At 39.4% G+C, this 27101-nt stretch overlaps 1 protein-coding gene across 4 annotated transcripts in view; it reads right to left on the reverse strand.

Moving 5' to 3' along the window:
• The window catches only part of LOC124156038 (protein slit), a 500940-nt gene that overhangs the window by 233853 nt on the left and 239986 nt on the right, over positions 1-27101 (reverse strand). For all 4 annotated transcript variants that reach the window (XM_046530336.1, XM_046530334.1, XM_046530335.1 and 1 more), the window contains exons 7-8: positions 8812-8989; positions 6209-6280 (exon numbers count right to left, since the gene is read on the reverse strand). In XM_046530336.1, coding sequence (XP_046386292.1) covers positions 6209-6280; positions 8812-8989 — 250 coding nt within the window. The remainder of the gene's footprint in view (positions 1-6208; positions 6281-8811; positions 8990-27101) is intronic.

Consider the following 27101-nt stretch of genomic DNA (forward strand, 5'->3'; position numbering starts at 1 on the left):
TTTACATACGCTTTAAGAAATCATTCCAGCACTATTAGTACCAAATATAATGGTAGGAATAAATCGTAAACCAAACTGAATATGAGGTATTTGACTTTAAAAGTCCAATCTGTAAGTTTTCTACTTATGCCACGAAAAACTGTAAATATTTAAGGGTCAGAAAAAATCATTTGTTACACTATAATTTGGCAGAAAATACTATAAAAGTAGGTACATACTGTGCTAGCTGTGGATAAATATTAGAGAACAAAATAAAGAATATGAATGTTTAACGTAAGAAAGACTAAACCAATAAGTTAAAGAGAAAATCGAATGCATTCATCATATGGATGATTACAATTAAGTTAATAATAACAAATGAAAAGGAGAAGAAAAATTCTGTATATCACGTCCTTAGTAAAGAAGTCCATAGTCCAATTATTTTCTGAGAAGGAGTATCATGGCTTACTTAAGTAGCGCCCTACGCCGTGAATTACTACTTTATATCGAGGGAAAAACATACACACGAACCAATAACTTGATCTGGCGAGTGAGCGAATAAATCATAGTGGAAGGGGTTGATGGGAATCGTGACCAAGAGGGGACGCATGGGAATCTCATTTACGTAATGGAATGAACTATTCTCCACAGCGGGAGCCAGAAAACGTTGGTTTCCCAAACCGCGGCCCTCGGCCCACGGCCAAAATCACTCCCGATGCACATACGTTAGACTTCACCCTCGGTCGCTGTCAGCCACGCTGACCCATCCCACCGTGGAGCTACATCCCCACCCGCTGGCCATACGAAACACATCGACCGCCGTTTGAATCGGACGGACTTTCCCCGAATACCCTTCCTCCTTCCACTTTTCACCCACAGGGACCCTGCCGTCCGTTTCCCAAATATTACACATGGCGTGGAAACCCTTCCAGCCGGAACTCACGGCTCGCCCTACGAGAAAACATTAGAATGGGAGTCCTAGGTCGAGATTGAAGTCCACTTGGGGTCCTGGATGAGATGAAAATTACGTTTCGTTGGCTCATCATGGCACGTTTCACGGCTATACGCACCCTTTCCGTCCGACGATCCTATCGACATGAAGAGTGGTCGAAGCACTCAATATGTCTTTCCAAGGTTGTGATGTGTATAATGGAAGATTTCTTTCAAGCTAAGGCGTAAGCTCGGAATTTGGAAGCCAGAAAACTAAATGCATTAAACTGTTGGTGAGTAGGATACACAGCGAGAGATACACGATATCGTGGAGAAAAAGAGATTCCAATAAAAAATGCAATCGTAAGCACGGTGATCAAAGTTTCTGCATTAAAAATAATTTTTCGAGCCCAGATATTGAGTACAGACGCATATGATACTGTACGCCCAATGAATTTATTTGTCCAAACATGATTATAAGGCAAAGGTAGCCAAGATAGATGGAGAGAAAATGTTCAATATTTAAAGATAAGGGCATGTTGAAAGTCATCAACTTCGAAAAAAATGCGTTGGAAAATCGAAAAGACTGGGATCACAAAGAGAGAACGTTGGCAATAAATAAGTGATTTTATTCAATGAAAATAAAAATGAAGGAACACAACACCATTTGTTTTAAAAATCGAAAATTGAGCAAAAATTCTATTTTTTAAATAAGAATATACAAGTTGATACGAATCCTTTATGTCTCGTGAGAGAAAAAATACCTCCAACCGTGAACCGAAAATGTATTTTTTCCAAATTTATTAAAACTTATTACTTTTGCTCTTCGGGGACAGAAGAACACTGAGCGAAGGTAATACGTTCCGATGGAGCAGACAGTGTACAGACAGAAATACGAAAAGGCAGAGGGTTTCCAGACTTCCGAGCAAGAATTTCCCCTGGGTTCCTAAGGCCTGAAGTGAGCAGTGAGTTCATATCCCTGTCAGCGACCGCCGTCCCCACCCCATGCTCGTCATGAAACCCCGTCCAAATCCGTCCTTTCACCTTTTTCCCTCGAAGGAAACCTTATCCACATCGACAACTCATGCAACGAGCTGGATCCACCCTCGACCGTCTCGGCAAGATCCTCTGCCCCATCTAGTCTCACCAATCCCAGTCAGAGAAGGAAGAAGTTTTGATCACGTCTGAGCCTGGACCATCCCCCATGTTCCCCTGCAAAAAAGCTGTAACATCTGTCTGCTTCGCAGTAAATGAATAAGAAGGTCCTCCATCCTATCATACTTTTGCAAGAGCGCCCAAATCAATGCTGGCAATATACGTGAAGAACTCTGACTGCACCAGATCTGACCGTAATTGCTAAAAAATATCGGAGATTAACAATTTAGCTAAAAAAACGATCAGGTATAACATTACCACTGATGGGCACTCTTATAAAAATATGATAGGATGGCATAACTTCTAATTCATTTACTTCGAAGTAGACAGGTGTTATGGTGATTGAATATAACTCCGGGACAGCAAACTACTTATACATATTTTAAGGCAGTTCCTAATTCAAGGCAAAGACGATCTTGCTTCGATTGCTGAAATGCAATCACAAGAATAAACTCACAACAACTTACCATAATTTCTCAATTCTTGAAGGATGTTTATAATTTATGGCTAACCCACCGCTAATTTTGGACAATGATCAAGCCCTTTTTAATTTTTTCTGAAGAATACCACGGCTAATCCATGAATACATTTTAAGAAACAAACGGCTGAGTTACCTTAACGAATAATAAGAGGAAAAATCACAATCAGGATAAATATGAGTATAAAAATATAATTCAGTGATAAAAAATAACTGCTCAAGCTTTAGCCAACAAAGATAAAATGAAATTCAATCTCGGTGGAGAAACGCTATCCACATTGAACCTCGTGTGATTCCAATTAACGATCGAGTGTGTGACCTATTTTCGCGAGGGATTTTGATTGATGGGCTCGACACGATTTTGGGGCGTTGCCGCGGAAAATTTTCCCGGCTGGAGACGATGTATCACATCCGTTCCGGAGATCCCATCGAGGTAATCACGGCCATTAAGCATCCATCTACTTGTTGAGTCGCAAAAAAATAAGCATTTTGAGAGGATCCGGATCGGACAAAAATCCTAAAAATAATCATGGTATCAAACCAATCATTTAGTTGCCGCACTCGTGCGCATGAATGACTCTCACTACTTATCAAATCACGAAAGAAGTCTATATTTTACTAATTTGAGTTGGGATGTTAGCCATGTTCCGTCATGGTTAAGGCAATTAAATTCAGTTACGGAGAGGAATTGAAAATTTCCAAATCCGTTATTCATGTGCGTTAATAATTACGCATCTAACACACACTGATAAGATTTTTTTCTATATGAACATAAAACAACCTAGTCGGCCATATTTTGACACTTGATGCCCTGATGAAAATAATCGCAGAGAAACAAATAGATAGCAAGAAAGGAAAACGAACAGCTTCGTAAAACCAATCTTAGGATTGCTGACCAGTGATGATGACGATACAGTGAAAATTTTGTCTAACTTGATTCAATCAATTTGCATTTAATTTGTAATATTATGCAGTTTTAAGCAATGATCACTAATTACCTCGCTGGGTTGATAGCTTACAACAAAGTGGTGATACTTCTAATGGACCTTAAAATGTAGCAGATTAACTTTTAACCACATTCAATCTCATTTATCCAACCCGCAAACTGTAGGCATGCATTCTAACTGTTATGGATTCAGCAATTCTGCAAAAGATATTTGTCGCCGTAAAAGTTCATTCCCAGACCGCGAAAGAGGCGGCCTTCAACCTCCCTTCTAATCGTCACCACCTTACAACCCAGGGAATAGCAGTACCCCGTGCCTCGCGGGTCGTTACTCCTGGCCGGCAAACACTCTCCCCACGCCTCATTCCTCCAATTTCCCTTCCCTCGTTTTCCACACCACCTTACACGCCATCCCTCTTTTTCTCCAACTCACCACTCCTTCCCTCCATTCTAACCTATTTTTCATTTTCCCTCTTCGCAATCCACATTCCCGCCTGCCCACTCCCACCGATTAATGCCTCGCCACTTAGCCAACGGCCCCGCCGAATTTACCTCCTCCCGCGTCGCTATTTTCACGGTCCGTCACACGTTTTTTTATACAAAAATGAAATAAAAGAGGAACAAATATAAAAATATACGGCGCATAAAACCTCCTCGTGTCTCCTGCTACACCCACCACCCCCTAAATTATCTCCGAGCGGTCAGAACGTGACAACTCCCGAGTCCTTGCACTCTGGTGGAAAAATATAATCTCTCCCTACCTTTTCACGAAAATATATGAAGCCGGTGAGAAAAGTCGCAGCTCATAAAAGAAAATCACGCTGTCTCGACCGAAACCGGGATTTTGTAAGGTTTTCTCCTCTCCGATCCGATATAGAGGTGCTCTCGAGAGCGGTGGACGGAAAAATTTCACGGCAAAGAGAATAAATCCCAGCGTGAGAGCCTTATCGAAGAGCGATTCGCGGGCGGATAAAGCGTTCGGAATTCATCGAAGAGTAATGGTTCAAGCCGATATCTCATCGAGGTAAGGTTTTCTTTCTACAATCCACTTCCTCTAGTTACAGCTTTCTCCTTTCTCGTGCTCTACTGATGCAATAAATCCACCTTCAATCTTTCCCGAAGTTCTTCTCACCTCCCATGAAGTCTTAATCTCATTCCTTATCTCGACGGTTCCGTTCATTAACGTCACTAATCAGTGGTTTTCACGTTTCTCCCGTTAAGGAGTTGCGAACTTAATGCGGTCGGACAGTAGTCTTCCGAAACTTTACGAGATCATATTAATATGCAAATGCGAGCACTATTACAGAGATATGCGCCCCAGTTCTTGTCCAAGAACATTTCCCTTATGGCAGCTCAGGCGTCTATCGAAAATCAAGGTACTGACACTGATGAAAATTAAATGCCTCAGCGGGATATATTTTTGACGATGTTTAACGAAGGTCTTTAGCACATCCATAAATCCATGATAAGCACACGCATTTTTTTACGAGCAATAATTTTGGGCACCGATATCAGTATTGACCTCTGCTGGCTGGCACATAACAGTGGGAGAATATTATTAATAGCACAAAACAGAAGGTGTTTCCATAAATTTCAACGATCCTTTTATGAAATGTTTCCAATAAATCACGTCTTAACTGCACTCAAAGATTGGTTCTAAAGAACAAATATTTAACGAAAAATATTCTAACTGAATGGAACTGAACTACTAAAACTAATTATAGCTCGAGTTGTTAAAATCCTATTCATTTTCCTTTCATTCAATTTCATAAACCAACAACTATTAGATAGTATAATTATTAACCTGTTTTTTAAAATAAATATTTTACTTGCTAGGTGAAATATCCACAAGAATGATTAAGAAAAATCTACTTGCTTTGTTGCTCTTCCAGCCAAAACGCTATACAAGCAGAAGGCTTCACAGATTAAGGGAAGATTGAGCATTCTCAATTTAAAAACATTAAGAGGCACACCACCAATTTCTGATGATAGAAAACGAGAGAAAACCTGATAAATGGCGATAATTTAAGTATAATACTACGACATAATAAGAAGGAACCGGATATTCTTTAAACAAATAGCCGTTATAAGCGCCACATTATCAACCAAACTACTGACCGTGCAAGAACCTTTCAATTTTTATGACGAAAGAATTGAGACAAGGATAATTTAGAAAATCCGACAACGCACGCTACCTAAACCAAGCTCAGATTATCTAGCAAGAAAATTCCAAGAAAAGGTATTTTAAAAAGAATGGAAAATATCTCATTCAGTAGGTAGTGCTCGCGTGCGGAGGGGGATTATGAAGATGATGTCAACATAGAGGTTTCATGATATTTCTACCACGGCCTCTCTCTGGCTTTCGAAAAAATGAATAGACACGGTGCGTGTCATTCCTGCCATCCACACGAAGTCGGATTAAAATTATCCTCGGAAGAGATCTCGTACTTCGCTCAAAACAGGTTAGAAAATAAGAATAAAAAAACAAGAACATTTTTACTTCTTTGCGAGACTGATGATTGCGACACCAATGTGCAAGCTATAATAAATTCATCAGGTAGACTATTTCACCCATAGTTTCATTTTATTTAGGAATGGAGCAATAACAAAGGAGTTAGTTCGAAGGACAGGGAGGTCAAGTTATTTGTTTCGCAAGAAGTCCTCTTAGATCCTTACTGACGGATGCGTATAGAAAGATAAAAATAAACTGTAATGGTACTCACATTCTGCGAAGCTTCTTGTACGGAGCGAATGCCTTGGGTGGAATTTCAGTGATCTCATTCTGTTCCAGGCGCCTGTCACAGGAAAAAATAAACACATAAATATGCTTTCGGTAAAAAAAGTCCACAGAGTATCTTTAAAGGTAGTACAATACGAATGGTTATTAGTAGCAATAAGAATTATCACTAAACTGAATAAATAAATAAACAAACAAACTGAATAAATAAATAAACATTATTTCCTAAGACAATACCTTTAAACTCATAGGATCATTATTTCAAATATGAAGTACGCAGTAAACATTAAATTTATCAACTTTATTTAAAAAAATTAACGAATGAGCATGATAATGTCCGTATAAAATCGTATCCGGCTCGATTTTGTGGAATTTCTTAATATCCATGATAAAAAGAAGAACACAATAGTAATTTCCACACTTTTAATATTACAACTCAGCACCGACCATGGTTTCAACACATAAGTGTCATTATCAAGGTTTCACCACATAAGTGACATTATCCTTGATAATGACACTTATGTGTTGAAACCATGGTCGGTGCTGAATTGTAATATTAAACGTGTGGAAATTACCATTGTGTTCTTCTTTTTATCATGATAATGTCCGTTTGTAAAATTCAACGCCATTTTAAAAATAAAAAGCACCACCAGTATTTTTAAAGGTGTTACAAAATCCTTAATTTATTGTCCGAACTAATTGAAATTATGATTATTACCCTAAAAACAACGGATATTGCTACAATTCCAATAGTATTCGTGAAATATTTAAAAAAACTTTTTTTAACTTGTGCGAAATCAAAAAATTCATGTATGAACTAAACTACAATAAATAATGTATTTTGTGTGACGAAACATGGTGCTGGAAAGTAATAAACATGCCTCGATTAAATGGGCACACATAAGCATAACATGCTTTTATTTTGGTGAAACTTGCCAGTATACTTATCAGGGACACTCTATGTCATGAAGTTGGAACGAATGGGGTTGTTTACATACCGAGTAATCTCGTGGTGTACACGAAGAGTATCTAATGAAGTGAAAAAGGGAGAGTTGAATTTACAGCTTAGCGAAAAATAACTTGCTAAAGGAAAAATTACTTAGAGGCACCGTTAGCACACAGCAGAAGGCCTATCTATCACGTGTGGGCTTTAAAACAAGCTTTCAACTTCCTAGCAGTGAATCAATTGAGCAACTGCCGTATTTTACGTTTGCTCTTAGAGTGATATCAACTGGTCATTAAGAGGTATTTTCATTTTCAGAGTGCAGGCAAATGAAATAAATTCTCGTACTCAGGTTTCTTTCGTGTTTTGATATTTATGATTACGATATAATTTAAAGATATATGTACTACAAAATAAAATGTTTTATAATGAAATATTGCCTATGTATATCTACTGAGTACTTATGTTATGCGAAAAAGTTATCCGTAAAACATAACCGACATGGCTTGCAAAATATATTAAAAATTACCTAAAACCGCTTCTTGAATACGATATCCATGCTAAATCTCGCATAACCGAAATGTTTAACGAGTAGATTTGTAGGAAAAAATATGTCTGAAACTTTCTTTGGCAAGAGCACCTAAGGTCATTGAATTGAATTGAGTTTACTTGAAATTGAATTGAATATTCGAGCTTGAATTATAGGCTTTTTCTTAATGCGAAAATATTTTACCTTTTACGTGTTGTACAACAAAATTAAAAGATTATAATCAAACTTGTGTGTTTATGTACATCCTTAAACTACTCTACGGGTAGTTCCATTAGTCGCATGACGGGGGCTACTAAGTTACCAACTATAAACCGGCTGGGGAGATTAATGTGTTTGTGAGAGTGCTTCATATATTGCCTAATTATTATTACTGTCCATCGGTAAGAGTAGTCTTTTATATATCCTTAGATCAATGCGCTTATCACCCCTGTTATTTTGCTTCTGTTGGGACTGAAAACATGGCGAAGTTCTAGGGTGATTTTTCTGTGACATTCTGAAATATATATCAGATGGGGAGCTACCCATATTTTTAATAAAAAAATAAACTAACACGTAACAATAAAATTCACTAAAACTTTACACTTGTTCTTGCAGAATGGGTCTCCTCATTACAAAATATAACACACTTTACGCAAAAACATCGCAAATTTATACCTTTTAGTGCGTCTGAAATGCGAAAAATTTATCCCTCAAATAATACTGACTTGCGTTTAAAATATTTTATTATTTATCGAAACTGGAATTTTGAATATGATACCCACGCTAAATATTGCATGACCGAGATATTTTAAGGGAAGATTTTTTTGGAAAAAATTGAGAGCAAATTCCCTTTTACAAGAACATTTGAAGTTGTAGAAATAACCAGGAAATAACTAGAAACAAATAATTACATGGAGTCGTTGATGATGAAAAAATAAATTACCGAAGCATTGACCTTGCATGTTTTTTGAAAGATAAAATGGAAATAGAACAAGTCTCGAAACAAAATAAGAAGGCAAGAAAAAAATATTTCTGTTAAAAATTTACGGTAAAAAAATTGTTTCATAACCTGAATGGTTAATATTGGAGCAAGCATTAAAATTTCGTGGGTACTCACAGCTCAGTGGTGGCTTCGGGCAGGTAATCGGGCACTTGCGATAGAGCCTTCTCACGGCAGTCGACGATGCCGTCGGCGCAGCGGCAAGGGTGCGGGCATTGAGGCTCGCTCATGCACTCTCCACCGCTCGAGCTCCCACCGAAACCACCAAGGATGCCAGCTCCTCGGTCAATCAGACCTGGTGAGATAAGAAAAAAAAACACCAAATGATGAGTGCGGAGATCAAAGGATCAAACTTTGGTCATGAAGCATAGCCATCAAAACTTCTTAAAATACTTCGTTCAATTCAAATGCACCATATTCTCTCGGTTATGAATTGAATTAATAAGCCTAAAGAAATTATGCCCCGTCTTTACCCCGTCTTCCACATTTATCGTGCAGTAGCCTAACAGTAAAATCAGTTATTTGTAACCAAGTACCTACTCTAAATTTAACAATACATCACAAAATTCTAAAATAGTTTCAAGAATTAACAAATATGTGAAAATGGAGAGAAAAAAAGGGGGCAAAATAATTGTATCTGGTAAAAATTGTTAATAGAACGGATTCTCCTTTCACATTTTTCGTGCTATAGTATTTCATTTAGTGTTTCGATTAATATATGCCTTTCTATACCAAAAAGTCGGAATTGAAACTACATCGGGCTTAAAATCACCATCAAAGTGAACACCATGAATAAAGCAACTCATTCTTGTAAAGTATTTGGTTATAGTAAAACAAGGTGAAATTATTTCCATGCATAGTCCACTGAATGACACGAGGCAACATACCGTTTAGTTATCGATAGGGATGGGAAGAAAATTTCAATAACCGTCACATCTCACGCCATGATGAAGCTCTCGGAGGCGAGGGGCCATTTCTTAGGCTAGTCCTGTCCCTCAAGATTTGATCAGCTAACCCTTCTGAACCCAAAGGCGAGAGAATTAGAGCCCAGAGAGAGAGAGAGAGAGAGAGAGAGATTGAGGGAGACTTAATCTCAGTGTCGATAGCCTGGCAGCATTACTCAATCCAAACATCGCAACCCCCCGAAAATCCCGTCGTCTTGGGATAAGAGAGGACTCTCACTCTCCACTACCTTTGATCCCATCTTCCCCTTCTCGACTTCGGAAATTCCGAGAAACCCTTTAGCCCGTCCGGTGAAATTTACCATGGTATGTATGTAGTATGTAAACCAAACTCCACAAGCCTTTTAAGAGCCAACATTTAGGTAGGTACATTTAAAATGTCGAGTAATTAAAATTTCAATGGCATGAACTTATCCGAATACGATTCAATCTAACATTTTTTACGCTTAAGCAATGTTTGAAATTTGAGCTGATCCTCCTTCCATGAAATTTGAATGTTATTATCATACTTATAGCTGCCAAGGAAGAAAACAACCAACTTACTATGAAATGAAGAAAAATGAAATGCTCTTGTCAGCTCTTAGGTTTTCAACCACTATATGTGCCTCCAAAAATTGGCAGAATTCTTGGAGTTGCCTAGAACTTTAAGCGCGTAAGTAAATAATTAGTTCCATTGTTCTGCAAAGGTCATGACGTGAAATTCAGCAACGACCTAATTAAAGTGTATGCTTCAAACTCGTCTTAATTACAGCTGGTAACGGGGGTGTTCTCCCAAAGGTATTACCTAAATTAAAGATTTGTACTCAGTTTCTCTCGTAAAATAACACCAACCTTAAAGTTGCCATTCAGTTCGATTATTTCGGTGATTTTGTAAATCTATATCCTTTTCATTAGACCATTTCCGTACGTACGGATGTACTTAGTGCTGTGTTCCTATGGTCAATGCGATAGCCCGTAACGGTGAGAATTCTGGAAAGGAATATTGGAGGCTAGCTTAAAACACTATCACGCACGCAACCCCGGCCTCTTTCGTACCAAGGGGGTTGACACCAAACCAAGGGAGGAGAAGAGGGGATGCAGATTAGCTGTGGGGAGTACAAAAGGGTTGAACGCCAGAGGGATTCTGAGGACGTCAAGAGGTGAGAGTATTAGCGATGGAATTGGCTGCTGAGAGGAAGAGAACTTAGGAGAGGAAAGTTGAAGGAGAAGGAGAGAAGGAAGAGGATGTGGAAGAGGAAGCAGGGAAGGGTGGCACTGAAGTTTCAAGAATTTCGGAACTCCCCGAAGAGCAGGGGATCGAGATTCAATGACGGTTTTGCTTTCAGGAGCATACCTACGTTGGGGAGGAAGGATTACACAACTCCAGGGCAAAAAAAACAGCGGAAATTTACTTCAAGTGGAACGTGTAAAAAGATTTTTTGGCTAGTTATGCATTAAAACCCGTGAACTATTTAGATTCATCTTCAAATAAAATCACTAAAACGTGTACAAAACTTTTCAATAGATTTTTTTGATTGGAACGAAACCTGAAAAAAACTTACATGCATTTTTTACATTCCCGTTGCCACATCAGCCTCAGATGCTTAAAACTTTGAAGTACCTACCTTTACCCGAACTAGCGGTTACTTTACTATGTTTCAGTGAATGAAAAACGGAGCTGGATAAGACCTTTAAGGGTATTCCGGTGATTAAATATTCAAGGCTGCAATTAATTCTGGAGACGTACTCGTGCTGGCGAAGTACATTTACGAGCAATACCGTTCCACCGATTCAAAGCACTCAGTCCGTTCCGCAGGCGATACTGGCCGGCTGAAATTCTCTCACTAGCTAAACGACTGTTGATAGCCACGGGAGTCGTTAAATCATTATGACTCAATCGTCATGAACTCTTCCCTCAGGCGGCGCAGCCTACGAACCTCTCTACGAGCCCGTCAACGATACGTCGACTTAACTCACGACTTGCAATCGAAATTTTACGACGAGGGTGCATGGAGATAACGTCCCAAGCACCAGCAGTAAAGTTTTGCATAATGTATAGGTCGAGAGGATGGTGAACACTCCTTCTCAGTGCCCCCTTCCCTAAAACATGGAGCAAGCTGAATTACCGCCAGGGTAACTGAATAGATACAAGTTGTAGTCTACAGGGTTTAATATAAATTATACATCACGCTTCAACTGCATTATTACAGCAGTGAAGTGATTAGCCCGTATATTGGGAAAAGGAGAGAAAACTTCGGTGCCCACAACGACAACTAAGAATTCGGAATGGATAAAGATTGGTCTTCTCACTTTTATTCAAATGGCTCGAGATTTGTTGCATCGTGAGACTAAATTGAGGTTGGATAGGTCTGAGATAAACTCGAACGACAACCATGAACTTTACAACGGCAATTTTGGAGAACCAACGCCATAAATGGAGCTAATTCCAGTCTGCAGTGCGCAGGTCAACTGCTCTTTTACGAGAGGATTTCTAATGATGCTAACAGGGACGTCTTTGAAGAACAGTATTATGTCCCCATGATGGAGAAAGAGTCCCATCGTTTTCAGATAGAGTTAAGTGAAAACGAATTATTTCGCCAAATTGGCGAGAAATGACTAAAAAAGACTCTGAAATATATAGAATTTCTCTGATAAGATCTAGAAGTTAAAAATAAATAAAAAGATGTAATGTATTTGAGAGTAATATTGCATGAAACTTAAGGCTGGGTTGGCAATCTTTTCGACAAAACATTGACAAAGAAAGAAAATATTCAATGAAACGGAGATTACGGCAAACTTTAGGGATATAAAAATGAAAAAATAAAACTGATTATCTAAGATATTTAAAGTCTTTGGTATGAATAAAAACTAGGTGCACAAATCTACAGGTGAAGAAAATGAAATTCAAATTCACGCAGAGGATGCTAGATGCTCTAATTCGGATGATGAATTTAAGAATCCTAAGATTAGCATTAACTAACGTGAATTCATGGCACAAAACCATCACGGTGGTATTCGGAGGTGATGTTGGTTGTGCCGATAATGTTTAAGTTCGGAATGGAGGCGGCCATACTCACATAAATCTTAAAGCAATTCTATCCATCGAGTATATTGGCTGATTTTACGACGCGACGCACGGTTCACTAACAATCAGCTGTGAACGTTTATTGCCACATGCATACCACCGAAGACAGGACTGCGCAGTATTACTTGCTTAAGCTCGTATAGAGGTGATAAGAGCAACAGAAAACAGAAATTTGAAATGGCAGGTAGGAAATAAAGGAACAAATAAGGCTCATTAATACGCTGACCGCTTGAGCATTTGCGTCACGACTCTGATGGCCGCCTAGTTTAAAATGAGCCGGCCGACTCTAATTTTTGCCAGCGATGAAATTCGAGGAAGAGCCTGGGAAAAAAAACATCTGAAATAACTTTTTTATACGAAAAGTTCAAGATTAAAGATTAAATTCGCCCCTCACAGAGGAGCAGTCCCAGTGAATTTTTTTTAGCCCTTATTCTACCGGTTTCTTCCTTTGATACTTTCTCTCCGACCCCGGCTAACCACAGGCCGGTCGAAATAAAAAAAAATAAATAGAAGATACAAGATGAGGGCCATCGCATGCCTGCAACCCGCAGCGCTTTTAATCCTGGAAAGAATACAGGGTGGATTGGGCTTCGCTGTGGATGCAGAGGGTTGTGTTGGAACAGGGTGAGAAAGCGCGATGGAAATAAATACGGCATCTCTGTGATGTGGCGGTCAGGGCGAGAATTGGCCCTGCCCACCCTCCTCTTTTTCAGTGCAAAGGGAAATAAAAATACAAACCGCCCTTAGCCTACCCCGCGCGTGGGAGTAACATCTCCAAAAATATTCGCAGAAAAGGGCCACAGCAGCCACATATATGCTGGTTTTACATGCCTGAATTTGTATTGGGCATTACTTTAAGTATTGCTGCATACTTAATGAGGATGAAATGAGGCTATACTAATCGAATGGAAATATTATAATTCAGCATAGTTTCCTAAATGTTTGATACGCACAATGCTTCAATTTAATATTTATATTAAATAAAAGGATAGTGCGTTTTTAATCTATTTGATATTTATAAGAACGATTATACTTTTAAAAAAATAGAAATTTGTCGAGGTTCGTATTTTTAATGAAGATTATTTACAGCTAAATAAATTTACTGATGCGGTTTTACCTTGAGCTAACAACTTTTGACAAAGACCTTATTCAACGCAAATGAATTAAAATGCAAAACCATTTCTTTCGAATCCCTAAATTTTCATAGCCGTTAGGTTTCTCTGCATTTCAGATCTACACCTTAGATCTGCTGTGAAAATACATGTAATTATAGGCAAATTTTTATAATTTGCTTATAGTTAAATGTATTTTATGTTTCACCCTTTTATATCATAACCCATTTTATACTTAACTCCACATAGGTAAGCTTAGTTGAATTCATGAAAAAATGAGTAACAAAGTATGAAATTGCATTTATCGGAATGCAACCCACACTCATTGTCAGCCTTGGATCCCCGCATTACCCAACCAGACTACAAGTAGTCCCATATCGCCGACTCCAATTCACCCGCAATCGTTTCTTGATCACTTCGGTGTGCGACAGAGAACCCTCAATACCCACATCGCCCTTTTAAATTGCACAAAGATCAACGATCGTGGAATGAGCTCAGGTAATGGCTCGAACCTTTCACATCAAGACAGTAAATACAAAAATACGTGGGTCAAAATAATACTAATACAATCACTTTTCGCGCATAATAACTTGCGGAAAGGGTATGAACAGATAAATATGAAAACCATCAAATGAGACGACAATTGATTACAAAGTGCAGTAGTGCTTCATAGCCGTCCATTAATATGCTAAATTTCCAAATTTGTTTGAGTACATAGGATGTCAGCTGTTAAAAATGTTTATTCGATTAGGTTTCCAATAAATAATGAGGATATGCCATGAATCGATTAGGTTTTCAGCACTATAAATTGGTATAAATGAAAAGATACTCATACCTCATTAGAAATTAAAATTCTTTTTCACGCTCGCAACTTTTCCCAAACTCATATACTGCCAAGGTACCGTTTCATGACAGGCCTATGCCATACCATAGCAATCATCACTCAATGCTGATAACTCAATTACTTCAGCAGGGGGTCGGAACATTTTTAAGCTCTACCAGTATTTTGCTACCTAGTTTAGCATATCGATAAAACACACAATATACTTATTACAATATCCAACAAATATATTCTCCATAATACATTCAATTCCCACTCCTCAGAAAGAGTGAGGTCACTAATTTATCTGACTCCGCCTTTTCATGTAATCCAAGGAACACTATAAATGATATTAAGAGACTATACGATTAAGTGATATTACAGGGAGAGGCTAGTCGCAGTATGCATGCCATGGGGCAGTACACTTGAACCGGAAGCCTAGTCTTCGCACCCTGCCACTCCCCTTAAAAACCCCTGGGGTGTAGACGGCCTCCATGGCTCGGAAGCAGGGGTGGCTGCTCTCCTCGGGACACAAGGGGTAGAACAAAGGATTCCTGGTTGCCAGGGGCGCATAAACAACACCCCCCCTCCATGGACTCCGTCGACGGACCGTGGTGCAACGGCGTGAAATCAAAGTGCCGCGGCTGTTTTGGGAATGACTGAGGATTCCTCGTCACTGATTTCAACGGGGGGCCGGGCGAGGCCCTTGTAATTACCGCCGCTTCAAAGCGGGTTAGAAGAACTAGAGGCGCATTTATTGGTGCGTTAAAGCTCTCCGACTGGCCAATTAGCTCGTTAGACCTAGAGTCGGTTCTTTGCGAGGATAGGGGTGAATGATCTGTGTCTTCTGACACGTCTGAACGTTGGCCCACCGAATCAAAATTAGAGAACAAGGGCTATCGTCACGAAAATATCAAAATAATTGATGTAAGTAACCAAAATAGAGGTCTGTTGGGCAGAAAATTTGGAAAAGGGAATCTCGAGGGAATTGTTGATGATTTGGAACCAAAGCGATGATAAAGGAAAAAAATAAAGTAGAAATTAAAGTATAACAATGACTTAGTCTGGAGAAATTCTCTATATCCTACCCAAATCGATTTACTCATTATTTTAATAGATTGAAAGTAACGAGAGAGAAAAGCAATAGGAACCATATCATATATCAAATAAATCCAAAAATTCCTTGAAACAATATGGAAATATCACGCGAAAAATTAAGCAAGCATCAATATAAAAGGAAATTGTATGCAGCATGTATTTCAATCAGCCTCATATTACAGAAATTAGCATGAGAAAATATCAGGCTACACTGCGAAAATGCCTCAGCGAGACGTCGCCCACAAAATGAGCACGGATCGCCCAGTATCGGTACTTTGATCAATGTTGGCGAGTCGTCGTATTTAACGGTGGCACACATTCGCATCACATTCCAAAATGAAACATTTAACGCGCCTAAATTCAAAGTATTCCCGCCACTTGGGATCACTCCCAAACACAGTCTATATTGATACTCACGTTTCTGGAAAAGGGGAAAGCATGGCGAAACCCCTTTGATGAAAACCCCGACTCGACAGCTAATTCAGCTGTGGCTGTGGAATTAACCACAATGGAGTGTTTCTCCCACGCCCGAGTTGATGCGACCGTTCATTGCGACCATGATACACAGGGAGCTTTTTCTCAACCGCCAACACAATAGTGCCCCACAACGATACAGCATGAATATCGAATGAATAACCCGCATGTAACTCTGAGAATAACACAAGGAACCATGCGCTAATAGTTCTTCTATGAAATCTTTTTTAAGATGAAAACGCAAGAAATAAACGTGTTCGTTAGGTTGGACTTAACCTAAATATATAAAACGCTTAAACATGAAAATACATTGATTCTAAATTTTAAAAAAGAAGCAGTACGATTTGTAGAGGTGATATATCATTTATTTATTTAAATAACAGCATATTAATTTGATTGTATTAAATGAATTGATTCCATCGTATATTGTATATGATGAGCAAAACGGGAACTACCATGCATCAGCAAAGAGACTTGTGATACATGATTTCTTTCAGGATATATTGCTTACAAAAAAGATTTTATTTTTATTTCCAGGAACAATAAGGCTTAAATTGTTTCAAATCATGAATGTGCATGGAAGTGGTAAAATCATTTGAAGCCGTAGCTACTTCCTTAACTAAGACATTTAGTTGCTGTATCCATCCTATTCCAAAAGCAGGAGAACAGTTGAAGCATTAGGAAATAAATAGTATTGATGATAACCAAGAGCGTTAATAATTTTGACTGAGATATGTATCTTGCAGAGATATTAATGGTTAATGGCTAAATAGAGAGGATAGTGATGTAACTATGGCAATTAAATTTCTTATTTAAGGAAGTAGGCTTCAAATGATTTTACCACTTCTATGCACATTCCTGCTTTATAACTATTTAAACCTTATTATTCCCGGAAATAAAAATATATCCCACCCATTCCAAAACCAGGAGAACAGTTGAAGCATTAGGAAATAAATAGTATTGATGATACCCAAGAGTGTTAATAATTTTGACTGAGATATGCATCTTGCAGAGATATCAATGGTTAATGGCTAAATGGAGAGGATAGTTACATCACTATCCTCTCCATTTAGCCGCGTTCGCTTCGAAAAAATAACTCGAACACCATGATGGAGCTCCCTCGACCTCCCACCCAACCAGTTACTTAGGCCGCATACATACCTCCACCGCACTCATATCTCCCTAGAGGAGAGGAGGGAAGACTCTTATGTGCCCGATTGGACGCCCCCATCGGAGCCAGGAGAAGACATTCTCCCCATCCACCACGCTCTCCGGAGGGGGACAAGAACTGCGCTCCTGAGAGGAAGCGAGCGAAGACCCTGAGAGGATGCAGCGGAACAAGGAAAGAGGGCCGTGCAGCGACTTGAGGGAAAGAAAGCCGAGACGATAGGAGCGGAGAATGTAAGGAAGGGAAGAAGGGGGGAAAAAGTTATTTGAATTTGGACGTGATCGGAATCCAAGCAGGGCGTGACGTCGGGCGCGGTTCGATTTTTCACCAACAGAGAGAACCTGGGAGACGGGGGTGGGGAGAAGGAGACAGCGCCATCGGAAATGGGTGCGGAGGGATTTTATACAAAGTATAAGAAAACAATGGAATTTCGGTGTTTTTTCCTCCGCTGCTCCCCGTCGGGCTCCTCCGGCCTAGGGGCAAGACATCGGAATCGCATCAGGTCGGAAGGTATATTGAGGCGCATAGGGGGACATCGGGTTTGATGGAGCACTGCTCCATTCTATCACAGACTTGCAAGGGAAATAAACGAGAATATAAAAGGGGCAAGTGCATGGGGGCATGAACACCACCTTTATTATTTCTTTTTGAGCCCACCCCATTTGGGCCATTTGAATTTGTTTCAATGTACGCAAAAATAAATCGACCAAGGAACTACGGCGCATAATAGATGTTATACTAAGGCAGGGGTGGCGGACACGATGTATTATACACTTTTGGGATGATGCTAATAATTTTTTTGTCTTCCAATGCACTTTAAAAAACTTACTGAGCACCGATTTTCAAGCGGAATTTCTACTTACAACTATTTATTATATGGAAACATCAATTTCAGTTATTCTAAACCGTTAAAATCATTTCTATTACTCTGCAAAAATATTTGGGGTGCTTGATTAAATGAAATTTCTGAATTTAAATACATGTTTAAAGATTAAACTCTACTTATTAAGTAGCCCTCATTATCGACCAACTTCACAAAGCAATTTATTTATGTCGTTATGATCAATACAAAGGAATATTCAAAGGAATATGGATATCATATAATAGAATACATTGAGGACTACACAGCCAACAATATTTGAATCCGCTGATAAAATTAGCATTGTCTTAAATTTATTTTATAATGACATCTGCAATCTCTCATTTTCTCATAATAAAATCATACTTTTAATAAATAGTTAAATAGCCTATGGGTAAAGTGAAATCAAAGAGTTAAAAAAAGACTTGCATGTTACTCGAGGAGTGATTTGCAATAAGTTGAAGCCATCGGCGTACTAAAATCACAATAGGAAAATTGTATGATCATTAATATATGCACAGATGAATTCTCAAGAAACGAATTATAAAGAAAATTATCACACATTTTTCGTGCAAGTGCAATATTCATTTCACTTTATGTTATAATTGAAAAAAAACTGAAATCTTACATTGCAATAAGTCTACCAAAAAAACTTTAAAAAACAGCAAAAAAGTAACCGCACTCGCAGTTACTCTTTAGACCGAAAAAAATTATTAAACCACGAAGGTAAGAATTATATAGGGTTATAAATTAATCTCGGGACGAAACTTGAAGTGAAAAACCCCCCATAAACTAAAAAAAGGAACAATGGGGCAACCTGATGACGTACCTTCGCCTACGGTGCTTCTCATAACTTTTTCCCATTCTCCTTAATGGAGCGGAGAGTATCGGGAGAAATACGGCGCCATTACACGAATTTGATGGGAAGCTCGTCTTATTAACATCCTGCCGTACCGCGAGAGAGACTATGGCATCACGCACACAAGGGATTTGCCGATGAGACCACCATAGCCAACGAAGTTTAGGCGCAACATCGCCTTTATGTGTTGGGCTGCCGTCCATTTGGAAGATCATTCTGGTGTCCCTATAGTCTTACTGGCCACCCGACCATCCGTAGTCCAATATGTCTTTAGTGAGACAGCTAAGATGCTCTCCTCCAGTGAGAAAACCATCTTAACTCACCAGCGAGGGGTGGTTAAAGGGATGATACAAGGAAGGAGGGTTGGGATAAGGTGATGTACAAAAAGGTACATCGCTGTTAAGTATCATATCAATAACTTTACTCCTCTTCGAAGATTTAATTTAATTTATTACTCCAGTTATTTACCAGTTCAATTACGAAATCAATAATTAAGGAGTTCAATAAATAACGTAAAGGTAAATACATCATTTTTTAACCTCCTACTCAGCTCGACAGACTTGGCCCTCTAATTTCTTAACTTGTAATTAATTTCGTGTATGAACCATTGGTAATAAATAGTAGTGTCAATATACACTGTACTATGAACTCCTTCGACCACTCGTCAGATTACTCCAGCGTCCACATTAATTTTATTGAGAGCCCTTTACAGGAATATAATATTGAAAAATAATTCCAGAATATCAAAAACTCACTGGAGGCCGATGAACAAAGAAGTAGGGTTAACTTTTATGCTTACTTTTAATAAAAGTTCAAATATGATCTGATGGTGTGTTACGGGTGAGTTTTAGGAAAACAGCAACTGAACAATTTGAAATTCAAACTCAGAAAACCACGAAGAGATTTAAACATCTAAAGCGCAGGAGAACGCATAATCACGATCCATCTCCTCTTCAGAGTAAGCAGAGTATATGGAGTAGATACAACACTGCGAGCGACAGAACGCAGTAATTATTCGCAGAATACCAGTACCAATTCAGACGCCCATCTTAAGACTCGAGAATGGCACTAATTTCCGCGGGCATGGGGTCCCTTAGATTTGATTTTAATTAAAGAGCCTCGGGGTAAGGTGAAAGAAAACTCCGCGAGAGATAGAGAGAGAGAGAGCTCAGGGGCGCGGAAGAGCGGGTAGAGAAGGCGGAAGGAAGAGTCGACAAAAGCCGCGAGGAAACTCGCGTTGTCACGCGCGACCCTTCAACATGCGACTCCGCCGTCGCACGACGACACCTTAATATCCTCCTTTTGCCGCTTCGGCTGTTTCCCATCAACGGATCCGTCCTCCACTGGAAGCGATGGAATGACAAGTGATAAGGGGAAAACGGGTTCCAGTCCAACGTCTGTGTCTGACAATGAGAGAGAGAGAGCGAGATCACGACTGGCGAGGTAAAATCTTCGTGATACCTATGATCCTGATGGTTTGATGGAAACAATCACTGAAGGACAGGTGAAGGGGAAAAATGGGATTGGAAAGCCTCAGATGAGATACTTAGAGTGATGAGGGATGCAAAACAGAAGACTTACGCGAAAGTGTTAAATGGTTGGACGTTAAGAGAAATGAGAGGTAATATGTGTCAGACAAATCTTCGGATGTGTAACTGAAAGAGACCCTATAAAAAACGAAAATCCATGCTTGAGCAACATAAGGCACATGAGTATAAATAAAATTATTGCACTCTTATTGACTTCATTACTATCCATAGAACATTGGAGCCATTATCTTTTTCTAATTTACGGGGTATTTTTCCGGTGTTGCGCTAATTATAATAACTTAAAACCTGTCGCTATTCGCAATAAATTCTTAATATTCGTGAAATTTAAAGTAGAAATGGTTTGAAAGTTCCTTTCCTATCTTTATTCACCCAGAGCTGCGCTAGTTGAGGCATTGGTGCAAGTCATGTATAAGATTTTACGACGGTTTTACATAAGTGTTGGAAATGCAATGTTGTTACTGTAATTTCCCACATTATTCCCTCGTAAATGGCCCATACATTTTTTACAATATGCATTTTTGAATACTTAATGGATGAACTCGCGTTCTGAAAGTGTTGATACATTAAATAAATCTATTCCTTTATTTTTGTTGTACTACATGTTTTTATTGTACGTATATTTTGCGTATACTATCATACACTCATCAAAACTCATATACTAATCAAAACGTACTTGATGCACAACCACAGAAGTTGCTGGTAGTTTTAACTGACGTTCTCGTTCAAGGCTACCTAAAGCTACCCCTGGATGAGGTATATTTCTACAAGGTTTTATTATGCTGAAGCAATCATATATCAATATATGCCTATTGTCACAATACCAAAGAAAGGTATAATATCTTCAGGGAGGTATCAATAGCAAACGTTCCATTAGGGATTGGGTCAGCAAGGCAGGCCACAGAAAACCCCAGCGTGGGCGTTACCTTTATGTGAATAAAGGTGCCAAGAGCCCCATGGGCAAACAATTCATCCAACGGGCAGGGTACTGTACTATGTAAGCACTGAAAATGCCCAAAGACGAGCCACCAAGAAAGGATGGGACATCTAATAAAAAATATCCATCACTGATAGCATTGAACTCTGGACCTAATAGCGGGAAGACAACGATAGCCATCAGACCGAATCTGGTTTACTGGTACTCAATGCATTCGTATTCAATTTCTACCCTTCCTTAAACGTGAATAGTCTGAAGACAGATATATTATCTTTAAATGCGCGATGAATATGCATGGGTGCATAGGTTTTTTAGACATTTCTCTTCGGGATGACAGTTGTAGGTGATATGGCAGTTAATATTCCGTTGCGCTCGGCTTTGGAATTCAATAGGAAAACTTAGTAGCACTTAGGTACTGAACAGGAAATGCAACGCATTGAATTAGCGCCCATTCCACGTTGATCCTCCAGACTCTATCAAGGAGTGCTATTACCTGAGAACTCCTCGCCCGAAGTATAATCTTTATGAACTGTGAGGGGGAGAGGGGTATTTTGCCCGTCGGCAGCGGCGTGTTTATGCACGTCGAGCGAACTTCCGCCGCTGAAGTGGGCGCAACGGAAGAATTCGCGCAGCAGAGAGATGAAACAACAGACAGAGTGCAGATAGGGCAAGAAGGAGAGGGAGACACTGCAGACTGGATTTATCTTTCTCCTAAGACCTCCATCATCCCCCTCGTATCACAAGCCTTGTCACCGGCAGCGGGACGTCTGAAACCCAAATGCAGAGAGGTGTTGGTGGTGACGAGATATATACATACATATATCTGCCTCGCGTTAGATACGTGTAAAAGGGTTTTCCGCATGTGCGGAGGGGAAATTAAAAACCGAGTCTACAGAGGGCGGGGGTTGCGTCATCTGCCACGGGACTTGACGCGGAAAACCCCGCCATCTCTCGTTTCCTTGCTGGAATTCTGACATAACGCGTTCGCACGCGTTCCTCGAATGAGCGGGCACGTCGCCTCTCCGGCGTGGCTTGATGAGAAGCGAGGAGAGAAGGCGCGAATGTGTGAAGGATGAAGTCTCCGAGCGGAAGATGGTTGCGTATGCGAGGAAAGAGCCAAGGGAGCACGTAGCTGTTTTCTCAGAATCATGCGACACCCAACTATTACTCAAGTATTACTCATTTTACAAAATTATACAGCCAGTGCGATTTTCTGTATCTTTGTATTTTGATCAACTTTGGCAGTCATGGCTGCTTACAACATTTAGTGATACTCTACATCTAAGAAGGTAATTCTTAGTTGTAGTATTTAACAAAATGAAATAATGTAAAAGAAGTATTTTTTTCGAACTACTTTTAATATCACAACTTCATTTTTCAACTTATTACTCCGATAATGTCGCCGACGTTTATTGTTATGAACCCGTATGGTTGCGTATACAGGGAAAAGACTCGAGGAGCAAGAAACTATCTTCTCAGAATACTCTCGGGCGTTACTCAAGTACACTGCACAACTACATAGCTAAAGTGAGCATTATGATATTAGGTCTTTGCGATTCTCAATAAGCTTGAGCAGACGTGGCTACTTGTAAAAACTAGTAAGTATTACCATGTGTCTAATAGGTTAATTTTTTATTACAGAATTTAAATCAACATGTGGAATAATTCAAGAGAAAGCATTTTTTCAAACCGTCTTAGACATCCTAATCTTAATTTTCAATTATTATCACTGGAAACTTCAGCAGTGTATCTTTATTTATCTGCAGAGTTTATGTTTAAATACTTAAAGAATGAGTCACGCTGTCCACTGATGGATGGGATTAATCGCCACCACGCCGCTAACCCTCATCCTTCTTATTCCAAATCGTAAATCCACTGTAAAAGCAAATACATTGAAGCATCGAGGGGGAAAAAGGCTGAAAATCAAATGAATAGGAAAATCACCAGGCGTTTCTAATAAAGAAAGCTATAAAAATAATCTGAGGAAAATCTCAGCCGAATATAGCCATGATAGCATCTAAAACAAGGGGAGAATCCAGAATCGGTCAAGATTCTCACCCAAAAACAACATGAACTAACATGCCCATTATATAATTAAAAAAATAACAAAAACAATTTGGCAAATCCAATTACACAAAGTTTTGATAATGCAATGATCTCGTTTAAAACACACATACAAACCGCTCCAAAATTATGATAAATATAAGGCTTTTAAAAATAGCTACTATATTCAATGAAGACCGAAACACGAAAATTCGATTTAAGCACATATTAACTGTATCATCTCGCCTCACTAACTAAATGGGAATATTTCTATACGTTAACCTGATAATAAGCGATATTTCTCACTTAACCAGGGATCCAAGACCATAAGGCTCAGTCCTTTCCCCTCAGTCTCGCATGAGTACAGCCCCTTCAAGACGTGAGGCAAAGGGAAAACTGGATAAGAAATAACTGATCCCTCTGGGGACCAATATCGCCCAACAACCACAGGAATTCTTAGGAGAATATCTCGCCCCACCCCAAAATGCCTTTGACTCCGTCCCCCTACCTGTCTCATCTCCCCCTTCTTTTATATACCTTACCTTTCTATAAGGGCTTTTTCCGACCTATTTCAGGAATGAAGGGAGAAAAGGAGCGCTTTTCCCTCAAATTCCCCACTAGCCAGAAGCATTTCTGCCCACATTAATGACGCGATAGCACGAGCTCTATGAAGACTAGTGGGCGTGGTAAGAAATGGCTCGGGAATACAGGCCATCGAACACCTTATAATATGCTAAGCGAAAGATATCCTCACTACGGGACCTTTGCCATCCAAACTGATAATAACTTCTGCATGACGAGATGTGTTGAAGAGCATGTTTCAACCGGTAAAGCTCTCCGTATTTACTTTAATAAGGTGCCTACATGCAGTGCTGCTGGCAACCGACTTCATAGTAAGTGCAGAAAAACTATTGCACGGTAAGAGAACAGAGACGTGATAATATAGTAATTTTCACCGCAATCATACCTTCTATTTGACACGGCGGACCTAATTTAAATATTTTTTATTCAAATCTGCATTCTGCTGAATAAAGTAACATTCGTGATGACGTATTCCCTCTGGTATCCAAACCAAATCAAGGCAGTTAGATATCCAATCCATTCATCTGACTACATCCATGACCAACCACGCCTTCCTTAGTCTGAAAACGTCCGCAGCCATTTGGAAGGCAGCAGAGGACTTCTTAAAAATCATGTACGAGAGAAATAACAAGTCCTAGGTGTTTCGCCATATTCAACACAGATTCGTGTGAATAGAGACTGAATTAAGAGTTCCTCATCATCAGAGACGCCCCGCTGTAAATTTGTTCACTCACTTTGCGTTATATTCAATGATTGGAGGCCTTTTGGGGCAAATGAGTGGGAGGTTATGGACGCGAAGACGGCCGGATTTAAGGAGCACTCAGGGCACTTAGCGGGTGGATAGACCCATCACCAAACCGTGCATTGAGCATGCCCGTCTCTCACCCACAGCGGCAGTGACATGAATATGCATGCAGGAACCGCAGAGTGCAAATGCGATCTCACACGGTGCATGACCTCGAGCCTCCGTGGTGAGAGCCGGAAGGAGAGAGGTCAGTGGACGCCTACGGATGGATTATGCCAAAGCCCGTAGGACGGCATCCTCTATGGATTAAACTTTCCATAAGCGTGAACGTTTTTTTACTATAAATAGAATTATATATAATTCTATTGATAGTGAAATAATATTATGTTGATAATTCGCATATATTTTATCGATACAAAAACCTTATTACAATAAAATATATACGCATGCTTGTCATGTATCCAAACTTTACGCTTCGGTGGTGCTGAGGTCGCCAAGGGAACATAGGTGGTCCATTTTGCCATAAAACTTTCTTTTGTGTACGGAAACGTGGAATTACACGCAAAACTATTTTATACCTATGGCAAGGGCGTAAAAGAGAGCAACTTTATTTGGAAAAAAAAATGCATGCAAACCTATAAATTGATTATACATTTTTGTAAACTACAGCTAAAAGAAAGTGCAACTTTGCGCAGAGGAAAAATACGATTTATATCAAAAATAAAGTCAGGATTAACTTTAAGGCGTTTATTATAAATTACATCGTTTCCGCAGATGCCGTAATGCAATAAGGCGAAAAGATTCGTCTTATATTTGGCATCTCTACCATAAGTGATACACGTAAGCTACTGATGGTGGTAAATAACAACTTTCACTAAAGTTTAAAGGGCACACAGAAAACCACTCAAAGTAGTTTGATATTTACAAGGTTATCTATATTAAACGCATTAAAATTAGTAATTTTTATTCTTCACATGAAAAATACGATACTTACTTTATCATTGTAATTGATCGTACCAATTCAATGAACGGTTGAATAATTTCATATATGAGTTTTTATATGTGTTCTATGTGATTTGCTCATTTCAAAACGAAGAATGCGTGGGTAGATTTTTGGGCGATTCCAAAGATGTATTGGATATTTTACGATTTCATGATTATGTGCTTTCATAATCACCACTATTTATTGAAATGAAATTAATTTTATAAAACACTTCTGGCCTAACTTCGGAGGCGTCAACCCTGAAATCGTCAGCCATCGAGAAACTGAGGGAAGCTTTGGTTACATCAATTCGCGGTTTCGTTCCTTTGGCGTCGGCAGCATCATAGACATGCCATTCTGCTCGGGCCATTAACTCGGCGCGCACATCCGCGCTCTAACTTCCCGACCGCGGGCGGCCTTCGCGGAAACCCCGACTGGCTTTATAGAGGCGTACGAGCCACACCTCCCGCTTTATTCAATCTCGCCCCTTACAAACGACTTCCTTTCGTCCTTAAAGCAACTCCACCTTGCGGAGGGAGAGGGAGCTCGCGTCGTCTTGGTGTTAGTCGCCCTTTGAAAAGGACAAAATAAATAACACGGATGCGTCCATGACTTCTTACTGCCCCTCCCATTGAAGGGCAATCGTGCCTGGGTGAGGACCATGGTGGGAGGATTTTTATTATTTTCTATGCCTCAGTTCATTGAGTTAGTCCATGGAAATGAATTATAATTTTTTAAAAAGAGTAGTAAATCATGATGGATTGTAAGAGGCGAAATTTGATTAATGTGTAAAAGCTACCAGCACTAGCACTTTAATGAAACTAAGAGTAAAATGAAAAAACGACTAGAAATATGAACCTTCACGTATTTGTAAATTGTAATTGTATAGGCTTTAAACCACTTGCCAACTAAATTTCCGCATCAGAAAAGATCTCTCAATGGTATTTCCAAACCGGTAACCTTTATACTAATTATCGCCAGAACACGGAATATCTTCAATTGCTCCAAATAATTTAAAATTCTTGACCGTGGTTTATCTTTCAACGCTATGAAATGAGATTTATGCATCTCGAAATTCGAGAATCTGATTGTGATAAAAACGTCGTATCACGACCTAAAACTCCTTGTGTATATTCTTTCGGTAATATCTACATC

Source organism: Ischnura elegans, chromosome 3, assembly GCF_921293095.1.
Source record: "Ischnura elegans chromosome 3, ioIscEleg1.1, whole genome shotgun sequence".
NCBI lineage: Eukaryota > Metazoa > Arthropoda > Insecta > Odonata > Coenagrionidae > Ischnura > Ischnura elegans.